At 57.4% G+C, this 25,572-nt stretch overlaps 1 protein-coding gene across 10 annotated transcripts in view; it reads left to right on the top strand.

The window, feature by feature from the left end:
* GPR161 (G protein-coupled receptor 161) overlaps window positions 1–25,572 on the top strand; it is a 62,656-nt gene that overhangs the window by 26,327 nt on the left and 10,757 nt on the right. For 8 of the 10 annotated variants that reach the window (XM_058700379.1, XM_058700378.1, XM_058700376.1 and 5 more), the window contains 5 exons: window positions 1,417–1,834; window positions 11,545–12,269; window positions 17,016–17,120; window positions 19,399–19,518; window positions 21,347–22,276. In XM_058700379.1, the coding sequence (XP_058556362.1) occupies window positions 1,417–1,834; window positions 11,545–12,269; window positions 17,016–17,120; window positions 19,399–19,518; window positions 21,347–21,612 (1,634 nt within the window). In that variant the 3' untranslated portion in view covers window positions 21,613–22,276. The remainder of the gene's footprint in view (window positions 1–1,416; window positions 1,835–11,544; window positions 12,270–17,015; window positions 17,121–19,398; window positions 19,519–21,346; window positions 22,277–25,572) is intronic. The other 2 variants (XM_058700384.1, XM_058700385.1) reach the window with 1 other exon arrangement.

The raw sequence follows: 25,572 nt of genomic DNA, 5'->3' as shown, positions 1-25,572 counted from the left end.
TGTGTGTGGGCAGTTCAGGCACCAGGGTCCTTGTCGTCTGGCTCATGGAAAGGAAATCTTTCCTTCTGGTGTCTTCTGTTTGTTGGGATCCAGAGCCGCTGGAGGAAGTGATCTGTGGGATTTTTTGGCTGATCAGAGTAGATGGCAGTTTTGGGGAAACAGGCATCTGTAGGATTTAATGTTCACCTGTTAACCTTGAGCTTTAGCTGAGATTCTGAGCCAGTGTCTCGGAGCAGGGACGGTGCCTTGTAGAGCATGGTGTCTGTGGGCCAGGAGCTCAAACTGTGCCTGCACCTACCTATTTATAATTGGTGCTTGGCTCCTTGCCCTCCTTCACCACTGCTCACAAGAAGAGTGATGCCGTCTCAATATGAGTTGTGCTTGTTGAAACCCTGCTCGGGGAACTCAGAATAGTTCCTATGATAATCTTTTTCAAAAAGTGTTCAGTTGTTTATTTTGGGAGAGAGAGAACCCATGTGTGTGAGCAGGGCAGGGTCAGAGCGAGAGGGAGAAAGAATCTTTTCTTTTCAATGTTTATTTTTGCTCGTGCAAGCGGGGAGGGCAGAGAGGGCGACAGAGGATCTGAAACGGGCTCTGTGCTGACAGCCCAGAGCCCAACGTGGGGCTTGAACTCACAGACCGAGCGATCGTGACCTGAGCCGAAGCTGGACGCTCAACTGACTGAGCCACCCAGGTGCCCCAGCGAGAGAGAGAATCTTAACCAGGCTCCGCGTGCGGCAGGGAGCCCCGTGCGGGTCTCGACGTGGGTCTCAATCCCTCGACTGTGAGATCATGACCTGAGCCAAGATCAAGAGTTAGACGCTCAACTGACTGAGCTCCCCCGGGCGCCCTCCTGTGATAATCTTATTGTCAGACGTTAGTGGGCACGCGAATCAACTGGGGTGAGAATGCAGATTCTGATTCAGGAAGTCAGAGGTGTGCCTGAGCCGTAGGCTGCCGTGATGCCGATGCTGCTGGTTCAGGGACCTCCCCGAGTTGCGGGGGCCCCGAAGCAGCAGTCCACAGCGCGTTTGAAACGGAATCACCTGTCCCCTGCTCGTTTCAAATGCAGACTCCTAGGTTGGACCTCGGGTCTCTGGGACCAGCCTGTCTCGGCTGGGGCCTGAGGATCGGCTCTCTGGCTGGCGCCGCTTCCTAAGTGACGTCACAGGTTTTGAACCGCTGGCCCTGGGGAAAAGAATAGGATGGTTTAGGTTGGACGAGCCCATCGTTCAAGGAGGCAGACACGTGGAGCCGCACGGAAAGTCGGTTGTAGAAAGCAGGCCGGTGGGGAAGGCTGGCTGAGAGCCTCGGGACTGGCAGGAGAACGGGGGCCTCTGCCGCTCTTCTCTCCAGTGCGTAGGATGCGATTTGACGAGTCTTTCCCCGTCCCCTGGTCTCACCTTCTTTTTCTAGTCGTCCGGCATGCTCTGCCCACCGCACGCCGAGGTGCCCTGACCATGAGCCTCAACTCCTCCCTCGGCCACGGGAAGGAGCTGAGTAACCTCACAGAGGAGGAGGGTGGCGAAGAGGGGGTCGTCGTCACCAGCTTCGTCGCCATCATCATCATCACCGTGTTCGTCTGCCTGGGCAACCTGGTCATCGTGGTCACCTTGTACAAGAAGTCCTACCTCCTCACCCTCAGCAACAAGTTCGTCTTCAGCCTGACCCTGTCCAACTTCCTGCTGTCCGTGCTGGTGCTGCCTTTCGTGGCCACCAGCTCCATCCGGAGGGAATGGATCTTCGGCGTGGTCTGGTGCAACTTCTCCGCCCTTCTGTACCTGCTGATCAGCTCGGCCAGCATGCTCACGCTGGGGGTCATAGCTGTCGACCGGTAAGCTCGCCGCAGACGTCGAGAATGGAAGAGTTAAGGAGCGTGTGCAGAGCGGGAACGGGAGACGTCATCTCGTTTTAGCTCCTGGGGAGGATGTCAGGGGCCTCTGCCGGGGAGGGTGAGAAAGCCTCTTCCATCCCTTCAACCAGAGCATCTCTGATTTCAGCTGACCAACACTGCATATAGGTTTAGTCTTTAAAAGAAGTTCCGTTGCTTACAAAGAAAGTTCTCGAAATCTCTGGCCCGCGCTTTAAGGATGAGAAAAAGAAGCCGGGGAGGGTGATGCGTCAGAGATGTTGGTTTCCCAGAGGGCTGCCTGCCGTCTGCTGCTTTGGTCGGGCCCCTGGATTCATCTTGCATATTAGGATTTTGCTCTGATGGTCAGTTCGTTCACCACAGGCCAGTGTGTGACTTCGGAGAGAGAGTAGATTCAGCTTGCGGGACGGGGGAGGAAGCTAGCAGTGGTGTCAGAGGAGACTAGCCAGGGTTCTGGTCACTTGGTGACACAGTCCCTGAGCTCCCTCGGGGACCGTCAGTATTTTAGCTGATGAGTGGTAGCTGGATGGTCCATTCTGAGCTCAGACCTCCTCTAGGCCCAAGGCCGAACCCTGTCGGCTCTCGGCGGCTGTGGGGGATGTAAAATGAAGGAAGCGACTGGTCAGAACTAATCAGTTGGCTTCTCTGAATATCTTTTTTTCTCCAGTAATGTAACCGTTACAGAAAATGTAAAGAATAAAATAAGAAATGTCCACAGTCTCACCACTGTTTCATTTTTAGTATATTTGCCCCCAGTAATTTTTGGTTGCATACAGTACATTTTTTTTTTTACAGTACATTTTTTAAATAGGCTTTATGGCCCATGTGGTTTTTGTGAGCTGCTTTTTGACTTAACAAGTGATGGGGAGCATTTCCTTCCTCCGGCAGTTGTCACGTGCCCTTTAAGAACATGATTTTTTTTTTCAATATATGAAGTTTATTGTCAAATTGGTTTCGATACAACACCCAGTGCTCATCCCAACAGGTGCCCTCCTCAATACCCATCACCCACCCTCCCCTCCCTCCCACCCCCCATCAACCCTCCGTTTGTTCTCAGTTTTTAAGAGTCTCTTATGCTTTGGCTCTCTCCCACTCTGACCTCTTTTTTTTTTTTCCTTCCCCTCCCCCATGGGTTTCTGTTAAGTTTCTCAGGATCCACGTAAGAGTGAAAACATATGGTATCTGTCTTTCTCTGTATGGCTTATTTCACTTAGCATCATGCTCTCCAGTTCCATCCACGTTGCTACAAAAGGCCATATTTCGTTCTTTCTCATTGCCACGTAGTATTCCATTGTGTATATAAACCACAATTTCTTTATCCATTCATCAGTTGATGGACATTTAGGCTCTTTCCATCATTTGGCTATTGTCGAGAGTGCTGCTCTAAACATTGGGGTACAAGTGCCCCTATGCATCAGCACTCCCGTATCCCTTGGGTAAATTCCTAGCAGTGCTATTGCTGGGTCATAGGGTAGGTCTATTTTTAATTTTTTGAGGAACCTCCACACTGCTTTCCAGAGTGGCTGCACCAATTTGCATTCCCACCAACAGTGCAAGAGGCTTCCCGTTTCTCCACATCCTCTCCAGCATCTATAGTCTCCTGATTTGTTCATTTTGGCCACTCTGACTGGCGTGAGGTGGTATCTGAGTGTGGTTTTGATTTGTATTTCCCTGATGAGGAGCGACGTTGAGCATCTTTTCACGTGCCTGTTGGCCATCCGGATGTCTTCTTTAGAGAAGTGTCCATTCATGTTTTCTGCCCATTTCTTCACTGGGTTATTTGTTTTTTGGGTGTGGAGTTTGGTGAGCTCTTTATAGATTTTGGATACTAGCCCTTTGTCTGATATGTCATTTGCAAAGATCTTTTCCCATTCCGTTGGTTGCCTTTTAGTTTTGTTGGTTGTTTCCTTTGCTGTGCAGAAGCTTTTTATCTTCATGAGGTCCCAGTAGTTCATTTTTGCTTTTAATTCCCTTGCCTCTGGGGATGTGTCAAGTAAGAAATTGCTACGGCTGAGGTCACACAGGTCTTTTCCTGCTTTCTCCTCTAGGGTTTTGATGGTTTCCTGTCTCACATTCAGGTCCTTCATCCATTTTGAGTTTGTTTTTGTGAATGGTGTGAGAAAGAGGTCTAGTTTCATCCTTCTGCATGTTGCTGTCCAGTTCTCCCAGCACCATTTGTTAAAGAGACTGTCTTTTTTTCATTGGATATTCTTTCCTGCTTTGTCAAAGATGAGTTGGCCATACGTTTGTGGGTCTAGTTCTGGGGTTTCTATTCTATTCCATTGGTCTATGTGTCCGTTTTTGTGCCAATACCATGCTGTCTTGATGGTTACAGCTTTGTAGTAGAGGCTAAAGTCTGGGATTGTGATGCCTCCTGCTTTGGTCTTCTTCTTCAAAATTACTTTGGCTCTTCGGGGCCTTTTGTAGTTCCATATGAATTTTAGGATTGCTTGTTCTAGTTTCGAGAAGAATGCTGGTGTGATTTTGATTGGGATTGCATTGAATGTGTAGATAGCTTTGGGTAGTATTGACATTTTAACAATATTTATTCTTCCAGTCCATGAGCACGGAATGTTTTTCCATTTCTTTATATCTTCTTCAATTTCCTTCATAAGCTTTCTATAGTTTTCAGCATACAGATCTTTTACATCTTTGGTTAGATTTATTCCTAGGTATTTTATGCTTCTTGGTGCAATTGTGAATGGGATCAGTTTCTTTATTCGTCTTTCTGTTGCTTCATTATTAGTGTATAAGAATGCAACTGATTTCTGTACATTGATTTTGTATCCTGCAACTTTGCTAAATTCATGTATCAGAAGAGCATGATTTTTAATGGTTCCATATTGTGCCATCCCGTGGAGGTAGAATTTATTTTTACAGTCCCTTTGTAGCTTTCTACTTGGAGGAACATGTGTGTGGTGAAATTGTGGTTTTGGTAAGAAGAAACACATGTTCGTGATTCTTCGTGTGTAAAAGGCAGGTTGTTTTCCAGAAGACTGGATAGACTTTTACTCCAGTAGCTGTTCGTTGGCATCCTATCAAGACTGATTATATAATAGTAAAAAAAGTAATTGGGGGACGCCTGGGTGGCTCAGTCGGTTGAGCGTCCGACTTCGGCCCAGGTCATGATCTCACGGCCTGTGAGTTCGAGCCCCGCATCAGGCTCCGTGCCAACAGCTCGGAGCCTGGAGCCTGCTTCAGATTCTGTGTCTCCCTCTCTCTCTGCCCCTCCCCACTCTCTCTGTGTCAAAATAAATAGAACATTAAAGAAAAAAGTAATTGGAACTTTGTAGGCAGTGGGGAGACATGGGATCTCGCCATTGTTCCAATTTCCATGTTTTTAAAAAATTGTTGATTTTTTAAATGTTTGTTTACTTGTGAGAGAGAGAAAAATCTTAAGTAGGCTCTGGGCCGGCAGCACGGAGCCTAATTTGGGGCTTGAACTCACCAACCAACCGTGAGATCATGCCCTGCGACAAAATCCAGAGTTTTAACTGACTGAGCCACCCCAGCGCCCCCAAATTACTGTTCTTTGAATTTCCTTTCTTGGCCCCTGGGTCCTGTGGGACATGGGGTGAAGGCAAACCGCTAGAGGAGAGCTGAGGATTTTTTTTTTTTTAATTTATTTATTTAGAGGGAGAGAGAGCAGGGGAGGGGCAGAGAGAGAGGGAGAGAGAATCGTAAGTAGGCTTCATGGTGTCAGTGCGGAGCCCAAGGTGGGCCTGGATCTCAGGAACTGTGCAAACCAAGAGCTGAACCCGTTGCTTAAGGGGCTGAGCCCCCCTGGGGAACTGGTTTTTAAGTGCCTCTCTTGGAGCCGTCTGTGTATGGATGTTTGGGAAATCGTGCCCGCTGGGCAGGGGCAGGTGGGGGAGACTCAGTTGTGTTGCCCAGTTTGGTGTTTTATTCTCTCTTGTGGGGGTGCTGGCCGGATGGCCATGTAGGAAGGGCTCTGGGCCTGGTCCTTAGGGCGGCAGGATACCAGCGGGCACAGCACACAGACCTTGCCCACGTGTTCACACGTAGGCGGCAGAGGCCTGCCAGCGAGGGCGGGTGTGGACACAAAGCATAGGGAACTGACGCGGCCCCAGTCCTGCTTGGGGTGGTAGGGCCTGGAGGGCTCCCCGGAAGAGGTGCCACTTGAGTAAGTCCTAACCGCGAGTAGGATGGCACAGGCCTGGAAGAGCTGGAAAAGACCCTTCGACGGAAGGAACAGCCTCCAGCAGGTAGTGCGGGGAATGCACGACCAAGGTGAACAGATGAGCGGAGCGGAGGGGAGGGGAAGGACCACGGAGTACGAGGTAGTGCTGGGCGGGGCCTCAAGCGGGGAGGAGGAGCCCAGGGCCTTGCGAGGGGGGGGGGGGGGGGGGAGGTGTGGGCGTGCATCCTAGGTGGCTGGAGATCGTCTCCGGCTGTTAGTGGTGGCTGGAAACACGGTGACACACACGTGTCACATTTACCCGCTGGAGCTTTGATCCACGCGGCCTGACTCCACACCACCCCGTGACAGAGCCGGTCCAGAAGGGACCTGTGCCTCCCCTCGGTGACCGTTACCTCCCCACCACAAGGTGCAGCCAGGCAGGGTCTTGGCCGTTCTGGTGATTACAGCGTACCGACCGCTGTCATCGTGTTTTCAAGTAACTTGGTGGCCGATGCAATTTACTTTTTATTATTGGTCGTTTATTATTGGTCATGTGGCGTAAAGATACAAATTGACTGGGCCAGTTTACGTGATCCGGCCCTTCTAAGTGACATAATATACTCCTTCTGCCTGCTTCATTTTAGTACATTAATTTTACTCTGTCTTGCTAATTTTGGAGGTCACATATTTGTCCCAGTCTATTGGAAACCTAAAGATGCAACTCTGTGTGTGTGTGTGCGTGTGTGTGTGTGTGTGTGTGTGTTTGTGTGTGAGAAAGAGAGAGAGAGAGAGAGAGACGTAGAGGGGGAGGGAGGGAGGATGAGGGAGAGAGAAAAAACAGCAGTAGGACAGGAGGGAAGAAGAACAGAGAACAGGACTAGAGGAGAGAGCCGGAAACGTCTCTAAGAAAGTGGAAGGGGGTGGTGGGGGGGCGCCTGGGTGGTTCAGTCAGTTAAGCGTCCGACTTCGGCTCAGGTCATGATCCTGTGGCTTGTGAGTTCGAGCCCTGAGTTGGGCTCTGTGCTGACAGCTCGGAGTCTGTGTCTCCCTCTCTCTCTGCCCCTCCCCCACTTGTGCTCTGTCTCTGTCTCTCAAAAATGAATCAATGTTTAAAAAAAAAAAAAAAAAAAGAAAGTGGAAGTGGAGAACCCGCCGGGGCAGGTGTCATGACCTCCACTGAAAGGGGTTGCTGCTAATACACAGTCCTCCCAGCAAATCCTTGCAACTGGGGGCTGGCTCCCATTCTGCAGGTGGGCAGAGTGAGGCTTTGTGAACCTGCCCCAGCTCACGTGGCTGGTAGGCAGCTCGTCGGGTTCCAAGGAGGCGAAGGCGTAACTCAGAGCAGACTGCAGAGGGAGCCACCCATCAAGTCCAGCAAGCGGCTAGTTTGACCCAGGGTTTCTCAAGCTGGCACTGCTGACGTTCTGGGTTGGGTCACACTTTGTGGGGACGGGGGGCCGCCCTGGGCAGTACCCCTGACCTCTGCTCACTAGATGCCGGTGGCTCCTCCCCAGTTGTCACCACCCAGAATGTCTCCAGACATTGCCACACGTCCCCGGGGGGACACGTCGTCCCCACTGAGAACCCCAGCTAGAGAACTCTGCAAACTAAGTTGGCAGATGAGCCAAAGGAGAACAGACCGCGTAAGAAGAATGGCTGACTGGAGAGAGATTCGGTGGGAATGTCGGTGTCCGAAACCGGCCACGTGGGGAACGTCATGTGACCCAGGGAGAACTGTACCCCGAGTGAGGGTGTGACGTGGTCGCTTAACCCGGCAGCTCATTGGGTTTTCGCGGCACGTGCGGGTGGACGTGGCCCCGGCTCCGAAAACGGGGTTCGGTGAGGGAAAGCGGCTGGCTCTGGGGGGTGGGTGGTTATGGTGCAGGGTCACCAGTGCCACCGGGAGAGCGTCCGTCCGTGGTAGCGTGCTGTCCCCGAGGTGGCTGGAGTCGGCCTCGGCTCCGTACTGTTTGCGGTGGAGGCGTCTTAGCGACACGGACCGACGTCGCTATCTTAGGGGCCGGTCTTGCAGCAGGACAGCTAAGCGTCGGAGCCCCTGTGTGCGTAATGACTTTTCGGTTACACGAGACGTCGTGGGAGGCTCTTCTGGGACTTGGGGTCGTGCTTGGGCTCATGCCTGAAAATGAGCTGCTGGGGAAAAGGCAGAGCTTCAGAAGCCAGTTAGGAGCACGGAAGGCAAAAGAAGCCTCTCTGTTCGGTCCTCTAATGACGTGCAGGGACACAGGGAGCTGCTGTCGTGCTGTATTTTCCTTTGAACCTGCAGCAGGCCTCAATGAGGCTAAGTTTAAAACATGAGGTTTCAGATCTACAAAATCCGTGTCTTCCCTTGGGCAGATGGGGGATGTTCTGTATCTTGATAGAGCCGTAGATTTGTGCGTTTCATCGTATATAAGTTTTACAAAAAATGAAATAAATGGAGGGTAACTGGGCAGCACCCTGGCCCTGGCGGCCTCTCTGACTCTGGGAGACTGACCCCTTGGGAGCCGGCCTCCGGCCCCCAGCACCCCGGTGGGACTCGGGGTTCAGCTGGGAGAGGTTATGGTCACGTCCCACGGGAATTGCTTGTGGCCGGGACCTTAGTCAGCGGGTGAAACAAATACCATTTATTATAGAAAAGGAGGAGTCTTGCCATAAAATAGTAATAATACCTGGATGTTGAGAATAGCCAGAAGGATTATATGTGGAGGACCGCTTATTAATTGTAATTATTTTTATGACCGCCAGAACAGGGCTGGTCAAAGGAGCGGGGGGCAGTTAACATTCCCTGGCCCGGCTTTGCTGTGCTGCTGCCCCTGGGGTGTCTTGAGGTCAGAGAGCCTGCACACAGTTTAAAAGGGCAGAGAAAAATAGAAATCTCTGCCTTGTTTCTTTTTAAGAGTGAAGGAAACCTCCTAGGCAGCCCTCAATCCCACCCTAGCAGACCCCCTCACGTTTCGTTGGCTGGATGGTGCCACACAGGTCAGTGTCTCGGCCATGACTTGGCAAGAGGTAGGAGACCACCAGAATGGCCCCATTCATCTCTCGGGACTCAGAAGGGCCCAGTGTCCCCATTCAGTCATAGCAGTTGGGAGCAGCACGAACGATCTGGGTTCCCGTTTTCAGGAAGGAAGGGGGGAAAGGTCGGTGGACAGGCAGAGACCAAGCTCTGCCCCCGCCATGTGAAGAGGAGGCACGACGCAGGCCTTTCCCTCAGTCTGGCCCCTGAGTTCTTGGGGCCAGGGCTTCTGTGGTTCCCACGTTACAGATGAAGGCCACCCAAGGTCACACAGCTCGTAGATGGGAGAGCTGCCCTCTGGACCCAGGGATCCCAGCTCCAAAGGCATGCTTCTTTCCCTGGGCTGCTCGGACTTTGCAAGATGCAAACCCAGGTACCAGCATAAGACACTGATTGTTTCATCCCAGGCCACGTGCAATGATAGATAGCCGTGACCCATCCCAGGGTCCCCGCGAGATCCTCTTTTCAGATCCCACACCCGGGGAGCGTGCAGCCGGACATCAGCAGCCCCTGGCTCACCTCCGGTTAGGAAGGCCCTTCAGGGGCGCCTGGCTGGCTCAGTCGGTGGAGCATGCAACTCTTGATATCAGGGTTGTGAGTTCAAGTCTCATGTTGGGTGTAGAGATTATTTAAAAATCTTTTTTTAAATTTTATTTTTTAATGTTTATTTATTTTTGAGAGAGAGAGAGAGAGAGAGAGAGAGAGAGAGTGAGAGAGACAGAGCATGAGTGGGGCAGGGGTAGAGAGAGAGGGAGACACAGAATCTGAAGCAGGCTCCAGTCTCTGAGCTGAGAACACAGAGCCCGACACGGGGCTCGAACTCATGAACGGTGAGATCATGACCTGAGCTGACGTCGGACACCCAACCGACTTGAGTTACCCAGGTGCCCCCCATTTTTTTTTTAGAGAAGCAGGGACACCTGGGTGGCTCAGTGGGTTAAGTGTCTGACTTTGGCTCAGGTCATGATCTCACAGTTCGTGGGTTCAAGCCCCGCGTCGGGCTCTGTGCTGACAGCTCGGGGCCTGGATCCTGCTTCGGATTCTGTGTCTCCCTCTCTCTCTGCCCCCTCCCCTGCTCGCGTGCTCTCTCTCTCTCTCTCTCTCAAATATAAATAAACGTTTAAAAAAAATTTTAAAAAAGGGAAAGTCTTTCACAAAGGGTGTAGGTGGGGGAAGCCTTCCCTCCAAGAGGGTGGGCAAGCAGCATGTGGCAGTCAGGCCGTGGCCCTGTCCCTGCGCTGCTGGTGCCCCGGGGTGACTCAGGACGGGAGATGTGGGATCCTTGGCCCCGTTCGTTTTCTTCCATCTTGTCTGTACCAGGCGACATCAGCGTGGCCACCCCTGTCTTTTCCACAGGCTGCCCTCATGGGGAAACCCTAGTATTCATTAAACAGCGTTTCCTTTGGGTAAAATGTCTGGGTGGGGAGGATGTGGTTTACTTTCAACCCCATGATCTAAATCCTCCTTGGCTTTCCCCCCGGCGCCTCCGTGCGGTGCTGAGCTCCGTGCAGGTTCCCCACAGGGCGGGTGCTGGCTCACACCTCCCCGCACCCCAGAGCTGCCTTCCTCCTCAGCGACTCCTAGGCCAGTGCCTCCGATCTCTTATGACCTGGGTGTGTGTGCGTCTTCCGCAGGGAGCCTGGGCTGACCCGCCTTCTGGAACAGGTGCCCCGCCAGTGTGCGGCTGGAGCCCTCCAGGCCTCCCTCCTCTGCACAGGGCCGAGGGATTAAAAACCACCCCTGTTGTATGGTCTCCGGGACAAGACGGTTTGCTAGGAGTCGCTGGCGTGTCACTGGGGGCTGTGGGGCCAGATCGTCTGGGTCTACGTCTTGTTTCTTCCCCTTATCTTGGGCAGGCTGCTTATTCTTCCTCTGCCTTAGTGCCCTCGTCTGGAAAATGAGGGGGATGATAACACCCACCGCTTCACGCAGTCGTTGGTGAGGATTCCATTTAGCTTACACCCCAGACACATGCTCTGCCCACGTGTCTGTCTCTCGCCACGTCTTCTCACTGCCTTTCCTGTACATAGCACAGGCGTTCAGCAGGCCTTCAGTAAATGTCCATCGATTGAATGAACCCCCTAGTCCGTCAATATTATTCTGGCTTTTTCATGACCCTCTGGAAACGAATCAATCTCAGGTTGATGTCAGCAACACAGAAGTGATCTGGCTTCATGCACGATCCCTTAGGACTCCTGTAGGTGCCCCGAGAGGACCCACAGCCCCGAATATGATTGGGCTCTGGCATCGTGACTCGGAAACAGGACCGCCTGAGCCCTGGGTTCATCCTGGCCTCCAGCTCCTGGCTGATGACGGGTCCTACAAAGCGGGGTAACACGGCAGAGTCTGTGACTTGTCCGGGAAAAGTTAGGAGAAGGGACCGTCTTCGGAGCCCCGTGACTGGGTTGGATGGAGAAATTCAACAAAGCTCCCTACCTCGGAGAGCACGGGGTGCCCGTTCGGGTGCATTTTCTCTATTTTGACTCCTCTCTCTCGCCCCCTCCGTCCTTTCCCTAGCTACTATGCTGTCCTGTACCCCATGGTGTACCCCATGAAGATCACGGGGAACCGCGCTGTGATGGCGCTTGTCTACATATGGCTTCACTCCCTCATCGGCTGCCTGCCGCCTCTCTTTGGTTGGTCGTCGGTGGAGTTTGACGAGTTCAAGTGGATGTGTGTGGCTGCGTGGCACCGGGAGCCCGGCTATACCGCCTTCTGGCAGATCTGGTGTGCCCTCTTCCCCTTTCTGGTCATGCTGGTGTGCTATGGCTTTATCTTCCGCGTGGCCAGGGTCAAGGCGCGCAAGGTGCACTGTGGCACCGTGGTCATCGTGGAGGAGGACCCCCAGAGGGATGGGAGGAAGAACTCCAGCACCTCCACCTCCTCGTCCGGCAGTAGGAGGAACGCCTTTCAGGGCGTGGTCTATTCGGCCAACCAGTGCAAAGCCCTCATCACCATCCTGGTGGTCGTCGGTGCCTTCATGGTCACCTGGGGCCCCTACATGGTTGTCATCACCTCTGAGGCCCTCTGGGGGAAGAACTACGTCTCCCCGACCCTGGAGACCTGGGCCACGTGGCTGTCCTTTACCAGCGCCGTCTGCCACCCCCTGATCTATGGGCTCTGGAACAAGACGGTTCGCAAGGAGCTGCTGGGCATGTGCTTTGGGGATCGGTATTACCGGGAGCCGTTCGTGCAGCGGCAGAGGACTTCCAGGCTCTTCAGCATTTCCAACAGGATCACAGGTAACCTGGGGACTTGCGGGGAGGGGGAGGCCCACCTCGGGCAGGAGGCCCACCTCGGGCGGGAGGACCTCTGCCGTGTTGATGGGTGAGCTCTCAGACCGACGGCGGCCTCGAGGCTCCAAGCACGGTGTGCGTCGGGGGAGGAGCGTCCCGGCGCGTCCCCCGTGATTCCCAGGCGGCTTTCGGCAGGGGACGCCAGAGTTCAGAAGTCCGTTTTTGGTGTCCCCAGCCACGGCACGCTGGCCTTTCTACAGACAAAAGAACTCAAGCATTGGACCGGGCTCCCCTCCGCTGTTGGCCAGTCCCTTCGTGTCGGTGTTCTGTAGAGCGGAGTCCACCTTCAGGCACCCCCGCCCCTCCTCGGCTCCTTCTCCCCCATCGCGCTCCTCCCCCCCCCCCATCGCGCTCCTCCCCCCTCCCATCGCACTCCTCCTCCCTTCCTTGGCTCCTCCTCGGGCCTTTCATGCTGGTCAGCGGTTTCCTCCTGCTGGTGCCAGTAATTCACGTGTGTCGGTGCCAAACCCCAGCCTTCCGCCCTGCCACCTTGAAATGGCACTGTCCCCTGTGTGTAAAGCTGCTCCATCCGGTAACTGATGTGAGAGCTAACAAGCTTCTGGAGGTGATCCTCTCACCTTTGGTGAGACCCAGAGGACTCGCTCTAGTCAGGGATAGATTTTTTTTTTAACCCTTTTTATTTGGAAATAATTGTAGACTTGGAGAAGAGCTGGGAAGAGAGGACAGAGACTTCCCACCCACCCCGCTCCTCCTGGCGTTCACATCTGGCCGAATCATAGCAGTTACCAAACCAAGATATTAACATTGGGGCAGTGCTGTTAACTATGCCCTGCTTGAGGCAGATTTCCCCCATGTCCCCAGTCAGGTCCTTTTGCTGTTCCAGGATCCGGTTCGCGATCAGGTCATGGCTCCCTTTGTCTTCTTGAAGCTTTGACGAGTCTTTGTTCTTCCCTTGTCTTCTGTGACATTGGCACTTTTTTAGAGTACTGCTAAGGGGGTTTTTAGGATGCCCTTGGTTTGTGTTCAGCTGCTGCGTTGTCAAGGATTAGAATGAGGTTCTACGTCTTTGGCAGGAATGCCGGGGGGGGGGGTGCTGTGGTCTTCTCCGTGATCACATCAGGGGCACGTATGTCATTATGTCTTATTACTGGTTTAGGTTGCCTTGACGTCTCGGTTGATGCCTTGGCTCGGGCTGCTATCACCAAACACCATAGACTAGGGGGCATAAACCACAGACCTGTATTTCTCACATTTCGGGCGACTGGAAGTCTGAGATCAAGGTGCCACGTGGTTGGAGCCCGATGAGACCACTCTTCCTAGCTGTCCCCTTGCTGCGTCCTCACGTGGATATGGGGAGACGGGACAGGGCAAGCCCTGTGGTCTCCTTACGAGGCCCCCACCCTCATGACCTCATCTGCTCCGGATTACCTCCTGAAGGCCCTACTTCGGATACCATCATACCGGGGTTAGGGCTTCAATGTATGAATTTTGGGGGAACACACTGAGTCCGCACAGTTCGGGAGGCATCTGCCAGGTTTCTCCGTCGTAAAGTCACTGTTTTTTCCACTGTAATTAAGAAATACGCTGGGGGAGAGCCTTCGAGGCCCTGCAAATACCCTGTCTCTCCCTCAGCCTTCACCCACTATTTTCAGCATCCACTGGTGGATCTTGCCTCCAGCGGTTATTACCGTGTTGTTCCGATGGGGAAGTAGCCGGGTTTTTAGGGCCACGTTTGAGGGAGATCATCACCCGGATGAGCCGTTGGAAGAGAGATTTGAGGGCGCTTGGATCGACTGGAAAAAGCTAGTTCAGGTTACAGTTCTCATCTTTTTCTGGGTGATTTTGGGCAGCTCAGACCGCTCGAGAGAAAGGTTCCTGTTCGTGGAATAGAGAGGCCTTCCACCTTCCCTCTCAAGAACGAATTCCCCAGGGTGGTGCGTACTCAGTGGTAGTATTGTTGGGAGATCTTTTCCACGAGGCAGTAAGAAACCAACATCACTGATTTATTCCGTGGGCTGATGGAGTGTTACTTCTCGAGAGAGGAAGGAAGTCGGGGGCTTTTTCTTCTTCTTTTTCTCCTTTTTTTTTTTTTGTAAGTAGTCTCCATGCCCAACATGGTGCTTGAATTCATGACCCTGAGATCAAGAGAGGGAGTTTTCGTTCTGAGCCGAGGAGAAGAAGAACCTTTCCGTACCCCAGTATTGTAACCACCGAAATGCCCATCGCCTGCCCCTGCAAGTCCCTGTTGCCAAGTACGACTTGTGAGCCATGACTGCATTCACGGTCTGGCTTCATTTCTCCGAGTAACTTACTCAGATTTGGTAAAATCGCTCTTTTAGGCAAAAACCGTATGTTTTGCCCTCCACTGAAGTGAAGAGTGGGGAAAGAGAAAGAAAGAGGGAAGAGAACAGAGGAGGGGAGGGTAGCCAGCACCAAAACAAACACCGGCTTTTGGCCAGCATTTTCCACGCAGATCGCCTGTGGTGGTGCCGGCAGAGGCCGTGGGGCCGGGAGGACGCCGGGACGCCCCTCTGTGGTTTGGTGGGCAGGTCCGTGGCAGCTGGTGGCCTCCTCCTCGCTGAGGGACGAGCAGTCTTGTGGGAGGCTTTTGGGTTGCAGAGTGTGTGGGCCGATGGGCTCTGTGTACTTGGCCTTCCCCAGCTCCTGAGTGTTGGACGCGGAGCGGAACTCGGCTGCCCTTGCTCCAAGCCCCGCCCGCCCCGGAATGCCCACGCCCTTCTGGGCCGAAGAGGGAGGCCTGGCCTCCACCTCTGGGCCTCGGTCCCTCTGGCCGAGCCAGGGAGCGCGGACCCTCCTCTGACGCCCCCTGTGGGCCTGGCTTGCATCTGCCCAGACTCCTGAACCCCAATCCGCTTTCCGTCCCTGGAGCCTGCCTTCTAGGCCACCTCCCTCACCTCCGGGAGTGCTAAGCTGGGTGGTAGCAGAGGGAAAGAGGGGGGTAAGACCCCTTCCAAAGGAGCAACAGAGGTCTGGAGGGTCTGTCTTGTTCCTCTCCGTTTGCGGGGCCACCTGGCTGCTGCTCGCTCACAGGCGGTCAGCCCGGCCACGGCGGTCTGGCCCCCCGTGACTCCTCACACTGCCGGAGACCAGGGCACGTTCTGACTTTCACCACAGCCTCAGAGATGGTGTCCGAACCCCACCGCGGCCTCGACCAGCCCACTTGGCACTAGACTGTCCCCCACGGGCCCCTCCCCGAGCCAGGCTCCCCGCAGAGACGTGGCCACATTCTGAGGCTGGGGCCCTGGACGGGACGAGCATGTCTGGGCCCTTCTCTGGTGCCCGTCTCTACAGCAGCACCCAGCAGGGCCCTCTGCACCAGTGTGGTTCCCGAGTTCGTGAAGGGGTGGTCCTGAGAGAAGCCCTTGCCACCCCCGCCCCCCCCCCCAGTCGTGTCCTCCTTAGCTCCAGGGAAGGCAGGAAAGCGCTTTCTCCATCACCTCGCACCCTCTGAAAACTCAGGATGGAAGTAAAGATCCGAGCCGTCTCCTGTCTGTAAGGGGACCGTGGGGGTGGGTAGTGGCGTCTCTTCGGTCTGCTAGGCTGTAGGTGTTCCTCGCGAGGCCAGAGGACTTTGGCTTTGTGTGCTGCCTTGTTAATTGCTAAGAGCTCCTTCTCATGACCTCCGTGGTCTCCGGAGGGTCCGGCTGTTTTGTTCCTGGAGTCGTCATTCTCCCAGTGTTCTCCGGGGACCCGCATGGAATTCTTTGTTTTCTTAAGCTCCCTCCACGGCCTCCGCTGAGATCCGTTTCTTTCCCTTCTTCCTCCGGTATTCCTTCTTCTCCTTCTCTCAAGCTGGGGCCTCTCCTGGAGTGTCCAGTGACGAGGCCCTGGGCGCGGGTGGAGGCCCCCCGGGGAGGGTCCTCCCTCTCCTGCTGAGCGAGCTGAGGGGCGGGGGTCCCACTGTTAACTCCGCAGCCTGGCACCGTGCTCTCGCTTTCTCCGTGATGCCTCGGCCGTGGCCGGGGTCTCGGAGCCCATCCCCGGCCGGCTCCTCTCACCATCCTGCCGGGAGGCGCCCGGGCTGGGCGGAGCCGGAGGAGGGGACCCGCCCCTGCCCAGAGACACTTTCCCTGCGGCCCCACCTGCCGCGCGGGGGCTCCTGGCCTGAGGTTCCTCAGCTTCCGGGCCCAGTGGGAGAACCGGCCGCGCGGGGGCTCCTGGCCTGAGGTTCCTCAGCTTCCGGGCCCAGTGGGAGAACCGGCCTCCCCCCAGACCTCCCCGGCCGCCGGCCTCCGCTCCCTGGGTCCGGCCGGCCGCGGTCCTCGTCGGCACCTTCCCGTTGGCGGGCACTCTCTCCCACTTGGCGCTTCACGCCCCCGGAACACGCAGATTCCCCTCTGCCGCTCGGACCTCAGGAGGTCGCGGCGCGTCCGCGTTGCGCGTTTAACCGGAAGATGGTCTCCCAAGACCGCTGCCTCGCGTTCTCCCTGCCACCCGCCTTGCTGGGGTGTGTCGTTGTTGGGAGAGCTTCCTCTTTGGGGGAGCCACGCCCCCGGGGCAGGAACGAGGGGCAGAGGGGGAGAAGGCCGAGGGGCAGAGGGCGGCCGGGGGCTCCCCGTCTTGCGGTGGGTTGACGGCGCGGCTCGCGAGTGACAGAGGGGACAGGAGAGCAGGAGGGGGGGGGGCCGGTGGGGACCGCTGGAGTGGGAGGGACGGGGGCTGCCCCGGCGGGACCTGGACCGTGCTGACGGCGCCGACTCTGCCTTCCAGACCTGGGCCTGTCCCCACACCTCACGGCGCTCATGGCAGGCGGACAGCCCCTGGGGAACAGCAGCAGCACCGGGGACACCGGCTTCAGCTGCTCCCAGGACTCAGGTAAGCCTCCCGCGCGTCCGTCACACACGCCCTGGGGCCCGCTTAGGAGCCGGCGGGAGGGACCTCCCCACGCAGGTGCCTTTCCGGTTGGGGCTTTGAGCTCGCCAGCGTCTCCGGGCCTCGGTTTCCGCCCGTATCAAACCGGGATTTCCGTTCCTCTTCTCTCCGCCACACGTGGTTGTTGTGAGATCCAAATGAAGCGAACCCTTTGAAAAGCTGAAGTGCCGCGTGCCCGTGAGTTGTCACCCTGAGTGTGACACCCTCGGCCGCCACGGGCTCTGGGGTCCAGCTGCCTGGTGTTCAGTGTCTCATTGGCCTTTTCTGAGCTGTGCCATCTGGGGCAAGTTGCTTAATCTCTAAGCCTTGGAGCACCCCGGGTGTGAACTGGGGGTAGCTGGCCCCCATCACGGCAGCTCCCCTGAGGCCCCATCCCTGGCTCACCACCCTGGCCTGCTTTTGTGCCCTGCCTTTGAGAAACTCGGTCTCCCCGAAGGGACACCTCCCCGGCACAGATGCTCCCCGTCCCCCGGTGGCTGCCCCCAGGGGACCCTGCGGGCCGAGCTCCTCCTTCAGGAAGTCCGCCTAGCATGCCGCTGGGCACCTCACCAGGCCCTGGTGAGAGGCGGTGGGCAGAGGCGTCTGCTCCCCATCCTGGGGCCTGTGCCCACGGGCCAGGCCGTAAGGAGTGGGGCTGAGCTGGAACGAGGCTCAGAGGGGTGGGGGTGGGGGGGTTGCTCCATCCCCGCTGCCCGGAGCTTGTGAAAACTCCTCTCTGCCTTGACCTGAGTCTCCCTCCGCCTGAGCCTGTGACCTCGACGCTGGGGTGGGCCGTGGGTAGGGACCGAGACCAGGCCCTCTGGCGTGGACAGTTTTCCCTGCAGGCAGAATATTCCCTGAGAATGTTCTTTCACCCGTCAGCCAGCGGGTTGAACCACCGTCACACCGTCTCCTCTCACCCCGCGTCCCTCGTGTGATTTGAACGAAGGGAAGGTCTCTGGGTCACTCCCCAGGCTCTTTCCCCATTCACAGACGACCAGCAGGGATCCGGAGGCAGTGTGACATCCATTCATTCAACAAATGTTTATGTACCCAGCCCTCGCTCTGGCCAGACTCTGTACTAGGTTCCAGAGATCCAGTGGTGAGCTGTACTCATGGAACTTTCTGCGGACCTGGGAAGACGGCCCGTCATCCCACGTGCTTTCAGTAATTCTGCTATTAGATTATAACTGGGAGGGCAGCTTTGGAAGGGAGAATTAGAGCAGCTTCTCGGAGAGTGACATTGAACCCCGAAGAGCAAGGAGATGGCCAGGCAGAAGGCATAGGCATCGTGGCCGGAGAAGGAGCATGGCCTGGGCCGTCACACGGACCCGAGCGTGTGTGACTTCCAGCCCCGCCGTTTATCGGCTGTAGTCGTGCCTCCCCGATTAGCTCCTGCCGTGTGCCGAGCGCTGTGCCGCATCTTTCCACGCCTCAGCTCACGGTCCTCAGCCAATCCGTGAGGTGGACCCAACTACCATCCCCGCGTCGCAGCCTTGAGGACGCTGAGGGATTCAGCACCTGCCCGAGATCCTAGGTCCGCGTGGAGCGCGAACTGGTGCTCTGACTCCCAGGGAATGAATGATCTTTCTGGAGGCCAGGCGGTGATGCCTCTGCGGCTTGCTCTGAAACAGCAAGAGGACCCCGGGGCTGCCCTGTCTCCCTCGTTTCCCCAGCACTGAGGCCTTGAAGGATTGAAAGCTGGAGACCGGGATGGAACGAGGCTGGGGACGGTGTCAGGCCAGGGTCCCGGCTCAGCCCAGCCCTCTCTAGTATGACCCCCTGCCTCCCTGCCTTTGTTTCCCCGCTCTTTTAGGGGGTATATTTTTCAATTCTTTTTTGATCCTCAAAGAACTCTACCTTTTCCGGTTTGAAATGTTGATTTAGTACAACATATTTTAACAGTGACGGAAATTCAGACCGTAAGAAGGATCCTCAGAACACAGAGCTCCGAGGGCCCTGCCCTGCACTGAGCCCTGCCCCCGCCCCTCCCTCCCAGGCCCGGCCGACTTCACACTGTGTGTGTGTGTGTGTGGCAGCCCCACAGGCCGGCTGCAGACTCCCCGGGATGACACCATGCACACGGTGTCCCTCGGGCACCTGCACATGCTGTGGGGCCATGGTCGCCCCTGTTGGTGGGATTGAATACGTGGGGACGAGGAGGCGAGAGAGGTAGAGAAGGAGGCGGCAAGGAGGACCTCGCACCCCTGGTTCCGTGTGCACAATCCGCCCTTGGTTTCAGGGACAGATGTGATGCTGCTCGAGGACTACATGTCGGATGACAACCCTCCCTCCCACTGTACTTGCCCCCCCAAGAGGAGGAGCTCGGTGACATTTGAGGATGAAGTGGAACAAATGAAAGGTTGGTCTGTGGCTCACTGCTTTGGGACAGCCCGGGGCGGGGCGGGGCGGGGGGGGGGGGCAGCAGAGGGAAAGGATCTGGGGAAGATTCCTTGGCTCAGCCCTGCTCACACCCCCAGCGTTCCAGGGCTCCCCGCTGTGCCGGCCACCGTGACTGCTCCCGACCCTGCGGGCCTCACTTGTCCCCGGGCCTCCCCTTGTTGGGGCATGCGGCCCCCGGGCTGGGAAGGTGGGGCTGTCGGACTCTAGGTAGATGCGCACGCGCACGCACAGCCCCCATCCTGATTCCCATCTCCTCCCTCGGGCAGCCGCCGGACTGGAGAAAACTTTCTGAGCCCTCCACAGTCTGTCCCCTTTGCGGACGCGGTGTGGGTATAAATCTGAACTTGCCCTCTCTGAGCCTCCGCTTCCTCACGGGGAAAATGGAAGCAGTGGCCCCACGAGTGCTCCCCCCTGAGCAGAGGCTGTCGCCTCGACCATCTGTCGTCCCTGGAGTCGATGAGGGCGTGTGAGCCTGTGAGGGGAGTGGGCTCCCACATTTCGTCTCCCGCGTGTCCTTGTCACCTCTGGGACGTAGGGTCTGGTTTCCCATCCGGACAAGCGTGTTAGAAGAGCGACAGGGGACCATCCAGACCGCCCACGACGTAAGACCCTGTCCTCTGGATCCCCGCACGTGAGGGTGGCCGCCAGAACCACTGGGTGGTATGTGGGAGAGTCAGGGGATCGGGACAGCGGACTGTGGCCATCGACGTGGGTCCCGTCAGAGCTTTAGGATCGTAGGGAATCCCACCTCTCCTCCTGCCCCCCTCCCTGACTCCTGCCCGACTGGGGCGGTCGCAGAGCTCAGGAGGCAGATGGGCCACTCTGCCGGCAGAGTAGACTCAGGAACAGAGGACGGCCTGCAGCCTCATGGGCTCTGTGATATATTAGCCCGGAACCAAAGCATGAAGGACTCCCCCCCCACCCAGACCGCCCAGCCCACGGGGGCCAGTCTGGCCGCTTCAGACCCACTTAGTGGGGATGGCGGTTCTGAGGGCCTGTCTGCCGGCAGGGAGGAACAGGGCCGCCCTCGGGTCGCAAGTGAGAGGGGCAGGGAGAGGCGACGTGTGCCCGCCACTCTTTGCTCCATTCTTGTGTCCGGCTGCAGACTCCCTGAGACGGGGTGACGGGTGGAGTGTTCATCTCGGCGGGTGGATGTTGCCTCCTCTCCGGAAGGATGTGAGGGGTAGGAGACACGCCGTCGGGAAAGCTGGCAGTGAGGGCAGTGGTGATGAGCAGCGCTGGGCGTGACGTGGCAGACTCACCTCTCTCTGTTTTTAGTTGTCGGGGGTCCTGATCCTGGCTGGGGCGCGCGGACCTCTGTGTTCCTTCCGACCCGAAGGCTCTGGCGGGTCTGAGCCCATGTGGCCGGGAGAGAGCCCACGCTCAGGATCGTGGAAGTTTGGAGTGTAGACGTTGTGTGGTCCTCGGGAGCTGGAACACCAGAGAACTCATTCAGAGATGGAGAATTTTGAATACCCTCACCGGGGAGTATTTATCAAGCCTTTCTTACGGGCCAGACCCGAACATCTCAGAAGGACCTGTTTACGGATCGCAGAAACCTCCCGGAGAGGAGCGCCGGGGCCTTCTCGCTACAGATCGGGAAGCGTCGGTTGGGATACTTCCAGGCGTCCCCTGCTAGTAAATGGGGAGTCGAGGATTTCGGCCCCGGGGAATCTGACCGCAAAAGCTACGCCCTCAACCCCCTTGGCGGTGAGGCGTCAGCCGGAATATTCCCGCTAGCCCTTGGTCCCAGCCCTCCGCTAACCGTGTCTCTGCTTCTCCCTCAGATGCTGCCAGGAACCCTGTTTTGCACGTGAAAGCCGAAGTGCACGAGTCCCTGGACAGTTACGCAGCCAGCTTGGCCAGAGTCATCGAGGCCGAAGCCAAAATCAACCTGTTCGGGGAGGAGGCTTTGCCAGGGGTCCTGGCGGCCGCGCGGACCGTCCCGGGCGCCGGCTTCGGGGGCCGCCGAGGCAGCAGGACTCCGGCGAGTCAGAGGCTTCAGCTGCAGAGCATCGAAGAAGGGAACGTTTTAGCTGCGGAACAGAGATGAGAGCCCGGGGTGGACCGTCTGTCCCGCGGGGTCGCCCGGGGACAGAACACCTGAGGTGCGGCCAGCAGGAAACACCGAACGGCGTGTCTCGTGAGGCCGCGCGTGGGCTCCTTGGAGGTCTTGGCAATGGGACCAGCGGCGTCCGAGGCACGAAGGAAAGCGGACGGAGGTGTGGCCGGGACTTTCCGGGAGGTGGGGCGTAGAAGGGACTAGAGACCAGGGCTGGGAAGGAAACCACCAGGTGGCTGACTCCCTCTTCCTGACCCGGGCGCCCGGCCAAGCGCTGTCGCAGGGATCTCAGGCGGTGAGCCCTTCCCAGCGCGCTTTGGGGGACAGCGTGTCCTAACCACGCGAGATCAGCCCCTGGCGTCTGCCTGGTTGATGCGGTCCCCGTGGGACTGGGGTTCTGCACTGAATGGTCCCCAGAGGAGACCCTGGAGCAGGGCCGGTCAGATTGGAGTTCCCACACCTCCATCCCGGTCGTGACCTTGGAGTCCGCACGGAGCCACCTGCTGGTGCCAGTAGGGACGATCCACAGGCCACTGGAAGCAGCAGGCCTGAGGCTGCTGTTGCTGAGAATGGGGGCCGTTCTGCCCGCCTCTCTATTGACTGATTCTTTCAAAAGAAGGGAAAAACCACTGTCAAAGCCACAAGGAAGGAGCAGGTGCCAGATGTTTCGTTTCCAGAATTTAAAACAAAAATGCGTTCGGTTAGGACAGGCCATGCTCCTCCCAAGCAGGAATGGGGCTGTGGTGCCCAGCACGGCGGGGACACAGAGACACCGTAGTCACACAGGACAGCCTCCTCTGACAGTCTGTGGTGGCCCCGCGACCAGTCAGAATTGCAGCTTCCAGCTGCACAGGGACAGTCCCCCCCCCCCCACCCCCCCATCCCCCCATGCAACGGCTGCTAGTCCCCTGGCCCCGGGGCGTGAGGCAGGATGGAGTGCAGACGTCGCTGCACCTGTGCTCCTGGCCCAGCTCCGCCGCTGCTACCATCTGGGACTTCCTGTTGCCCCTCGAAGCCGTCCATCCGGAAAGTGGGAAAAGGGGGCCAGAAGTGGGATTTGAATGGTCTCCAAGGTCATTTCCAGCTGTGATCTTTGACGTTCTCTATCTGTAGGTTAGAGATGGGGCCTGGCGGGGGGGAGTGGACCCTCCCACGGGCGCAGGCACATCTTTCCAGATGGTTTCTGATGGGTGCATGAAGCCCTGCGGGGCGGGCGCAGTGCGTGGGCTCGTCAGACCTGTTTCGAGCAGGGGGGTCCTGAGCGACCACCCAGGTGTAGACGCGGAGGAAGAGGTGGAAGGGGAGCGTCGGGAATGTGATTCGTCTGGTTAGAGCGCGCCCGCCTCCCCCTTCGATCTGGGACATTCGTTGACGTGTGAGCTTGCAGTAGTGCTGTGGTGACTTGGGAAGCCGTCGAACCGCCTGGGTCATCAGCCAAGTGCCAGACTTTCCCCGCCCTCGCAATTCTAGGCGGGCCGCGGGGGGCAGATTCGCGGAGATCCAGCCGCCCCAGGAAGCACAGTCCGTTGTGGTGTTTTCTTCGGGGCCCAGCCAGCTCCTGGTGACACGTCGTCCTTTGGCTGCGCGGTCCCCGGCGCGCAGGTTCCTAAAGCCCTCTCCCGAGGTGAGGGCTCGCTGCCTTCCTGGTGACCGAGCCCGTCGGCAGTGCTCCGGGTCAGCAGGGTGCCGGGCACCGGTCTAGGTTCTGGATGGGGTGGGAAGGAGCAGGTGGCTTTTCCAGAGGAGCGGAGGGCACATACGCCTGTGGGATCTGCCCAGACGTGCAGGTCACACGGACTCTGCTCCCGCTACTGGGCGTCATTCCTGAATCTTAGGGCCTCTTACGTTTTCTGTGTGTCTTTTTTCCCACACTTGTCTAGTAAGGGGACCGTGTTCCCGAGAAACCAGTGTGCACGGAGACGACCTTTAATCTCTAGGCCGGAATAACCTGGGATGGCTTGCCTACGAGGCCGTTTTTGAGAGCAGCATGCCGGCTTGGAACCCAGGGGTTGAAGAGCGCTTCCCCTGGGCTGCGCTCAGCTGGGCTCGGCTGGGCTCTAAGGGAAGAGTCTTGGGACCCCAAGTCCCCGCTGGCGGATCCCAGACTGGCTGCGATTTGCTAGGGTTTCACCTGCGCCTGGCTTTACAGGGTCTGTTTCCCTTTTTTCTGTTGACGCTCCTAGGCACTGCGTACCTACTGTGTGCAAAGCACCAGGCTGGCCTCTGGGCGGTGCCTTTAAAGTGTCTTCCTTCACTCGTTATAATACAGGGAGAGACTCGGGTGATACCGAAGCTAATGGCAAAGTCAAGTGCTTATTCATTCACCGGAGGGAGGTGGATATTTCCGGGTAGGGCAGCTGGGGATGGCTCCGTGAGGTAGGTGACGACCTCAGAGGATGCGTGGCAGCTAGAACCGTACTTTGCATATTCGGGGATCCAGAGATCTGGATCCAGCCTGAGTGAGAGCAAGAGCCGGTGAGGAAAGAGGTGGGCGAGGAGAGGAGAAGTCCACAATTTGCACATGTTCTGGAGTTTCCGAGAAGCCTTTTGGAGGACACCGGTTCTCGGTGCAGAAGGTCAAATCCCCAGCTGCCCCCACTCCCCCCGGGCCTGTCGGCGTCATACTGCTGTGTGGTGGCAGCTTGAGACCTTCCTAGGGGACCATAGGGACAGTGGCAGGGTGGACATTTGGGCACACAGTTGCTTAAAAACCTCACTCCCATGTCTTCCCGTTTAAGGCTGTTGCCCATCTCTGCCGCTTTCATTGAGATTGTCATTTGGGTCCCTGCGCTGTGCTGGGGACGCCAGGTCTGGGTGCTCTGGTGGCGCACGCTACAGGGCACACCTAGGCGGCTCCCCCGGCCAGAGGCACGGAGCTCAGGCGCCTGGGGCCCTGGCCACTAGGTGGCAGCAGCGTGGCTGTGATGCCACCTGCAGTTCTAGAAAACCCGAAGGGCAAGGCTGAAGGCTCGTTTGCTTCCAGCAGAGCCGGTGCTCAGAACGCTTCATCCCCTGCCGCCCTTGGACTTCAAGGCCCCCTGCTTCCCCGGTAGACCCTCCCGGGGCGGATCTTGCTTCTGCTCCGCTGTGTATGTTACCCGACGTTACTCGGTCGTGCAGGGGAGGTGGGCTCGCGGCTGTAAGACCAGGGCCCCCGGCGCTTGTTCTCCGTCCTCATGCCCGGGGGTGCCAAGTAGTCTGCATGGACCTGAGCCACCCGCGAGACTGACTCTGCATTCGTATCGGCCGAGGCCTTCGGGTGGGGCCGGAGAGGGAGGAGACGTGCTTTGATACGGGGAGATCTTGTAAGTCCGCTCGCACTTCACCCGCAAGCACGTGTCCATCCTGACGGCGTGGCCCTGAGATGCTTGCGCCTTCGAGACGCGTCCCCGGACGGACCGCGGGGCGTGCTCGTGATGGTGGGCGGCCTTGACCCCGGCTGCCTCCTGTCCGAGGCCCCGGGAGGGGGACGTGGCTGCCGAAGGGTGAGGTGGGTGACACGCGTGGGCGCGTCCTGTCACCCGTCGCGCCGCTGCGCCGGTGCTGCGGAGGCGCCCGGCTGAGGCTCTGGCGTGTGCCGGGTCCTGGGGGCCGAGCCCCCGCTGCCGCTCGCGAGCGGGCGTTCTTAGGCCCTTCGGTCTTTCCACGTCGCAGTTGTGGTATTTCTCTGGGGGGACGCGGATTCCAGGTGGGTCCCCTCCCAGGTGACGGTGTGGATTGAAGCGCCCTGCACGGGAACGGGCGTGGCTGGTGCCGAGCCCTATGGTGACGTCCCAGTGACCGTGGGTGGGTGCGTTAGGCCGGTTTTACAGGGGCTTCTCCGGGACAGGAAGTGAGAATCTTGGCAACTGTGATCCTAGGCGGCAGGTGCTGGGGGCTGCTGCTGTGGGAATCGTGTTGCATATATATATAGCACAGGAGGGTCTTCTGGGAAGAGATACACGGTGAGGA

The sequence above is a fragment of the Neofelis nebulosa genome, chromosome 15 (genome assembly GCF_028018385.1).
Source record: "Neofelis nebulosa isolate mNeoNeb1 chromosome 15, mNeoNeb1.pri, whole genome shotgun sequence".
Lineage (NCBI taxonomy): Eukaryota > Metazoa > Chordata > Mammalia > Carnivora > Felidae > Neofelis > Neofelis nebulosa.
This window is presented reverse-complemented; position numbering and strand designations above follow the sequence as displayed.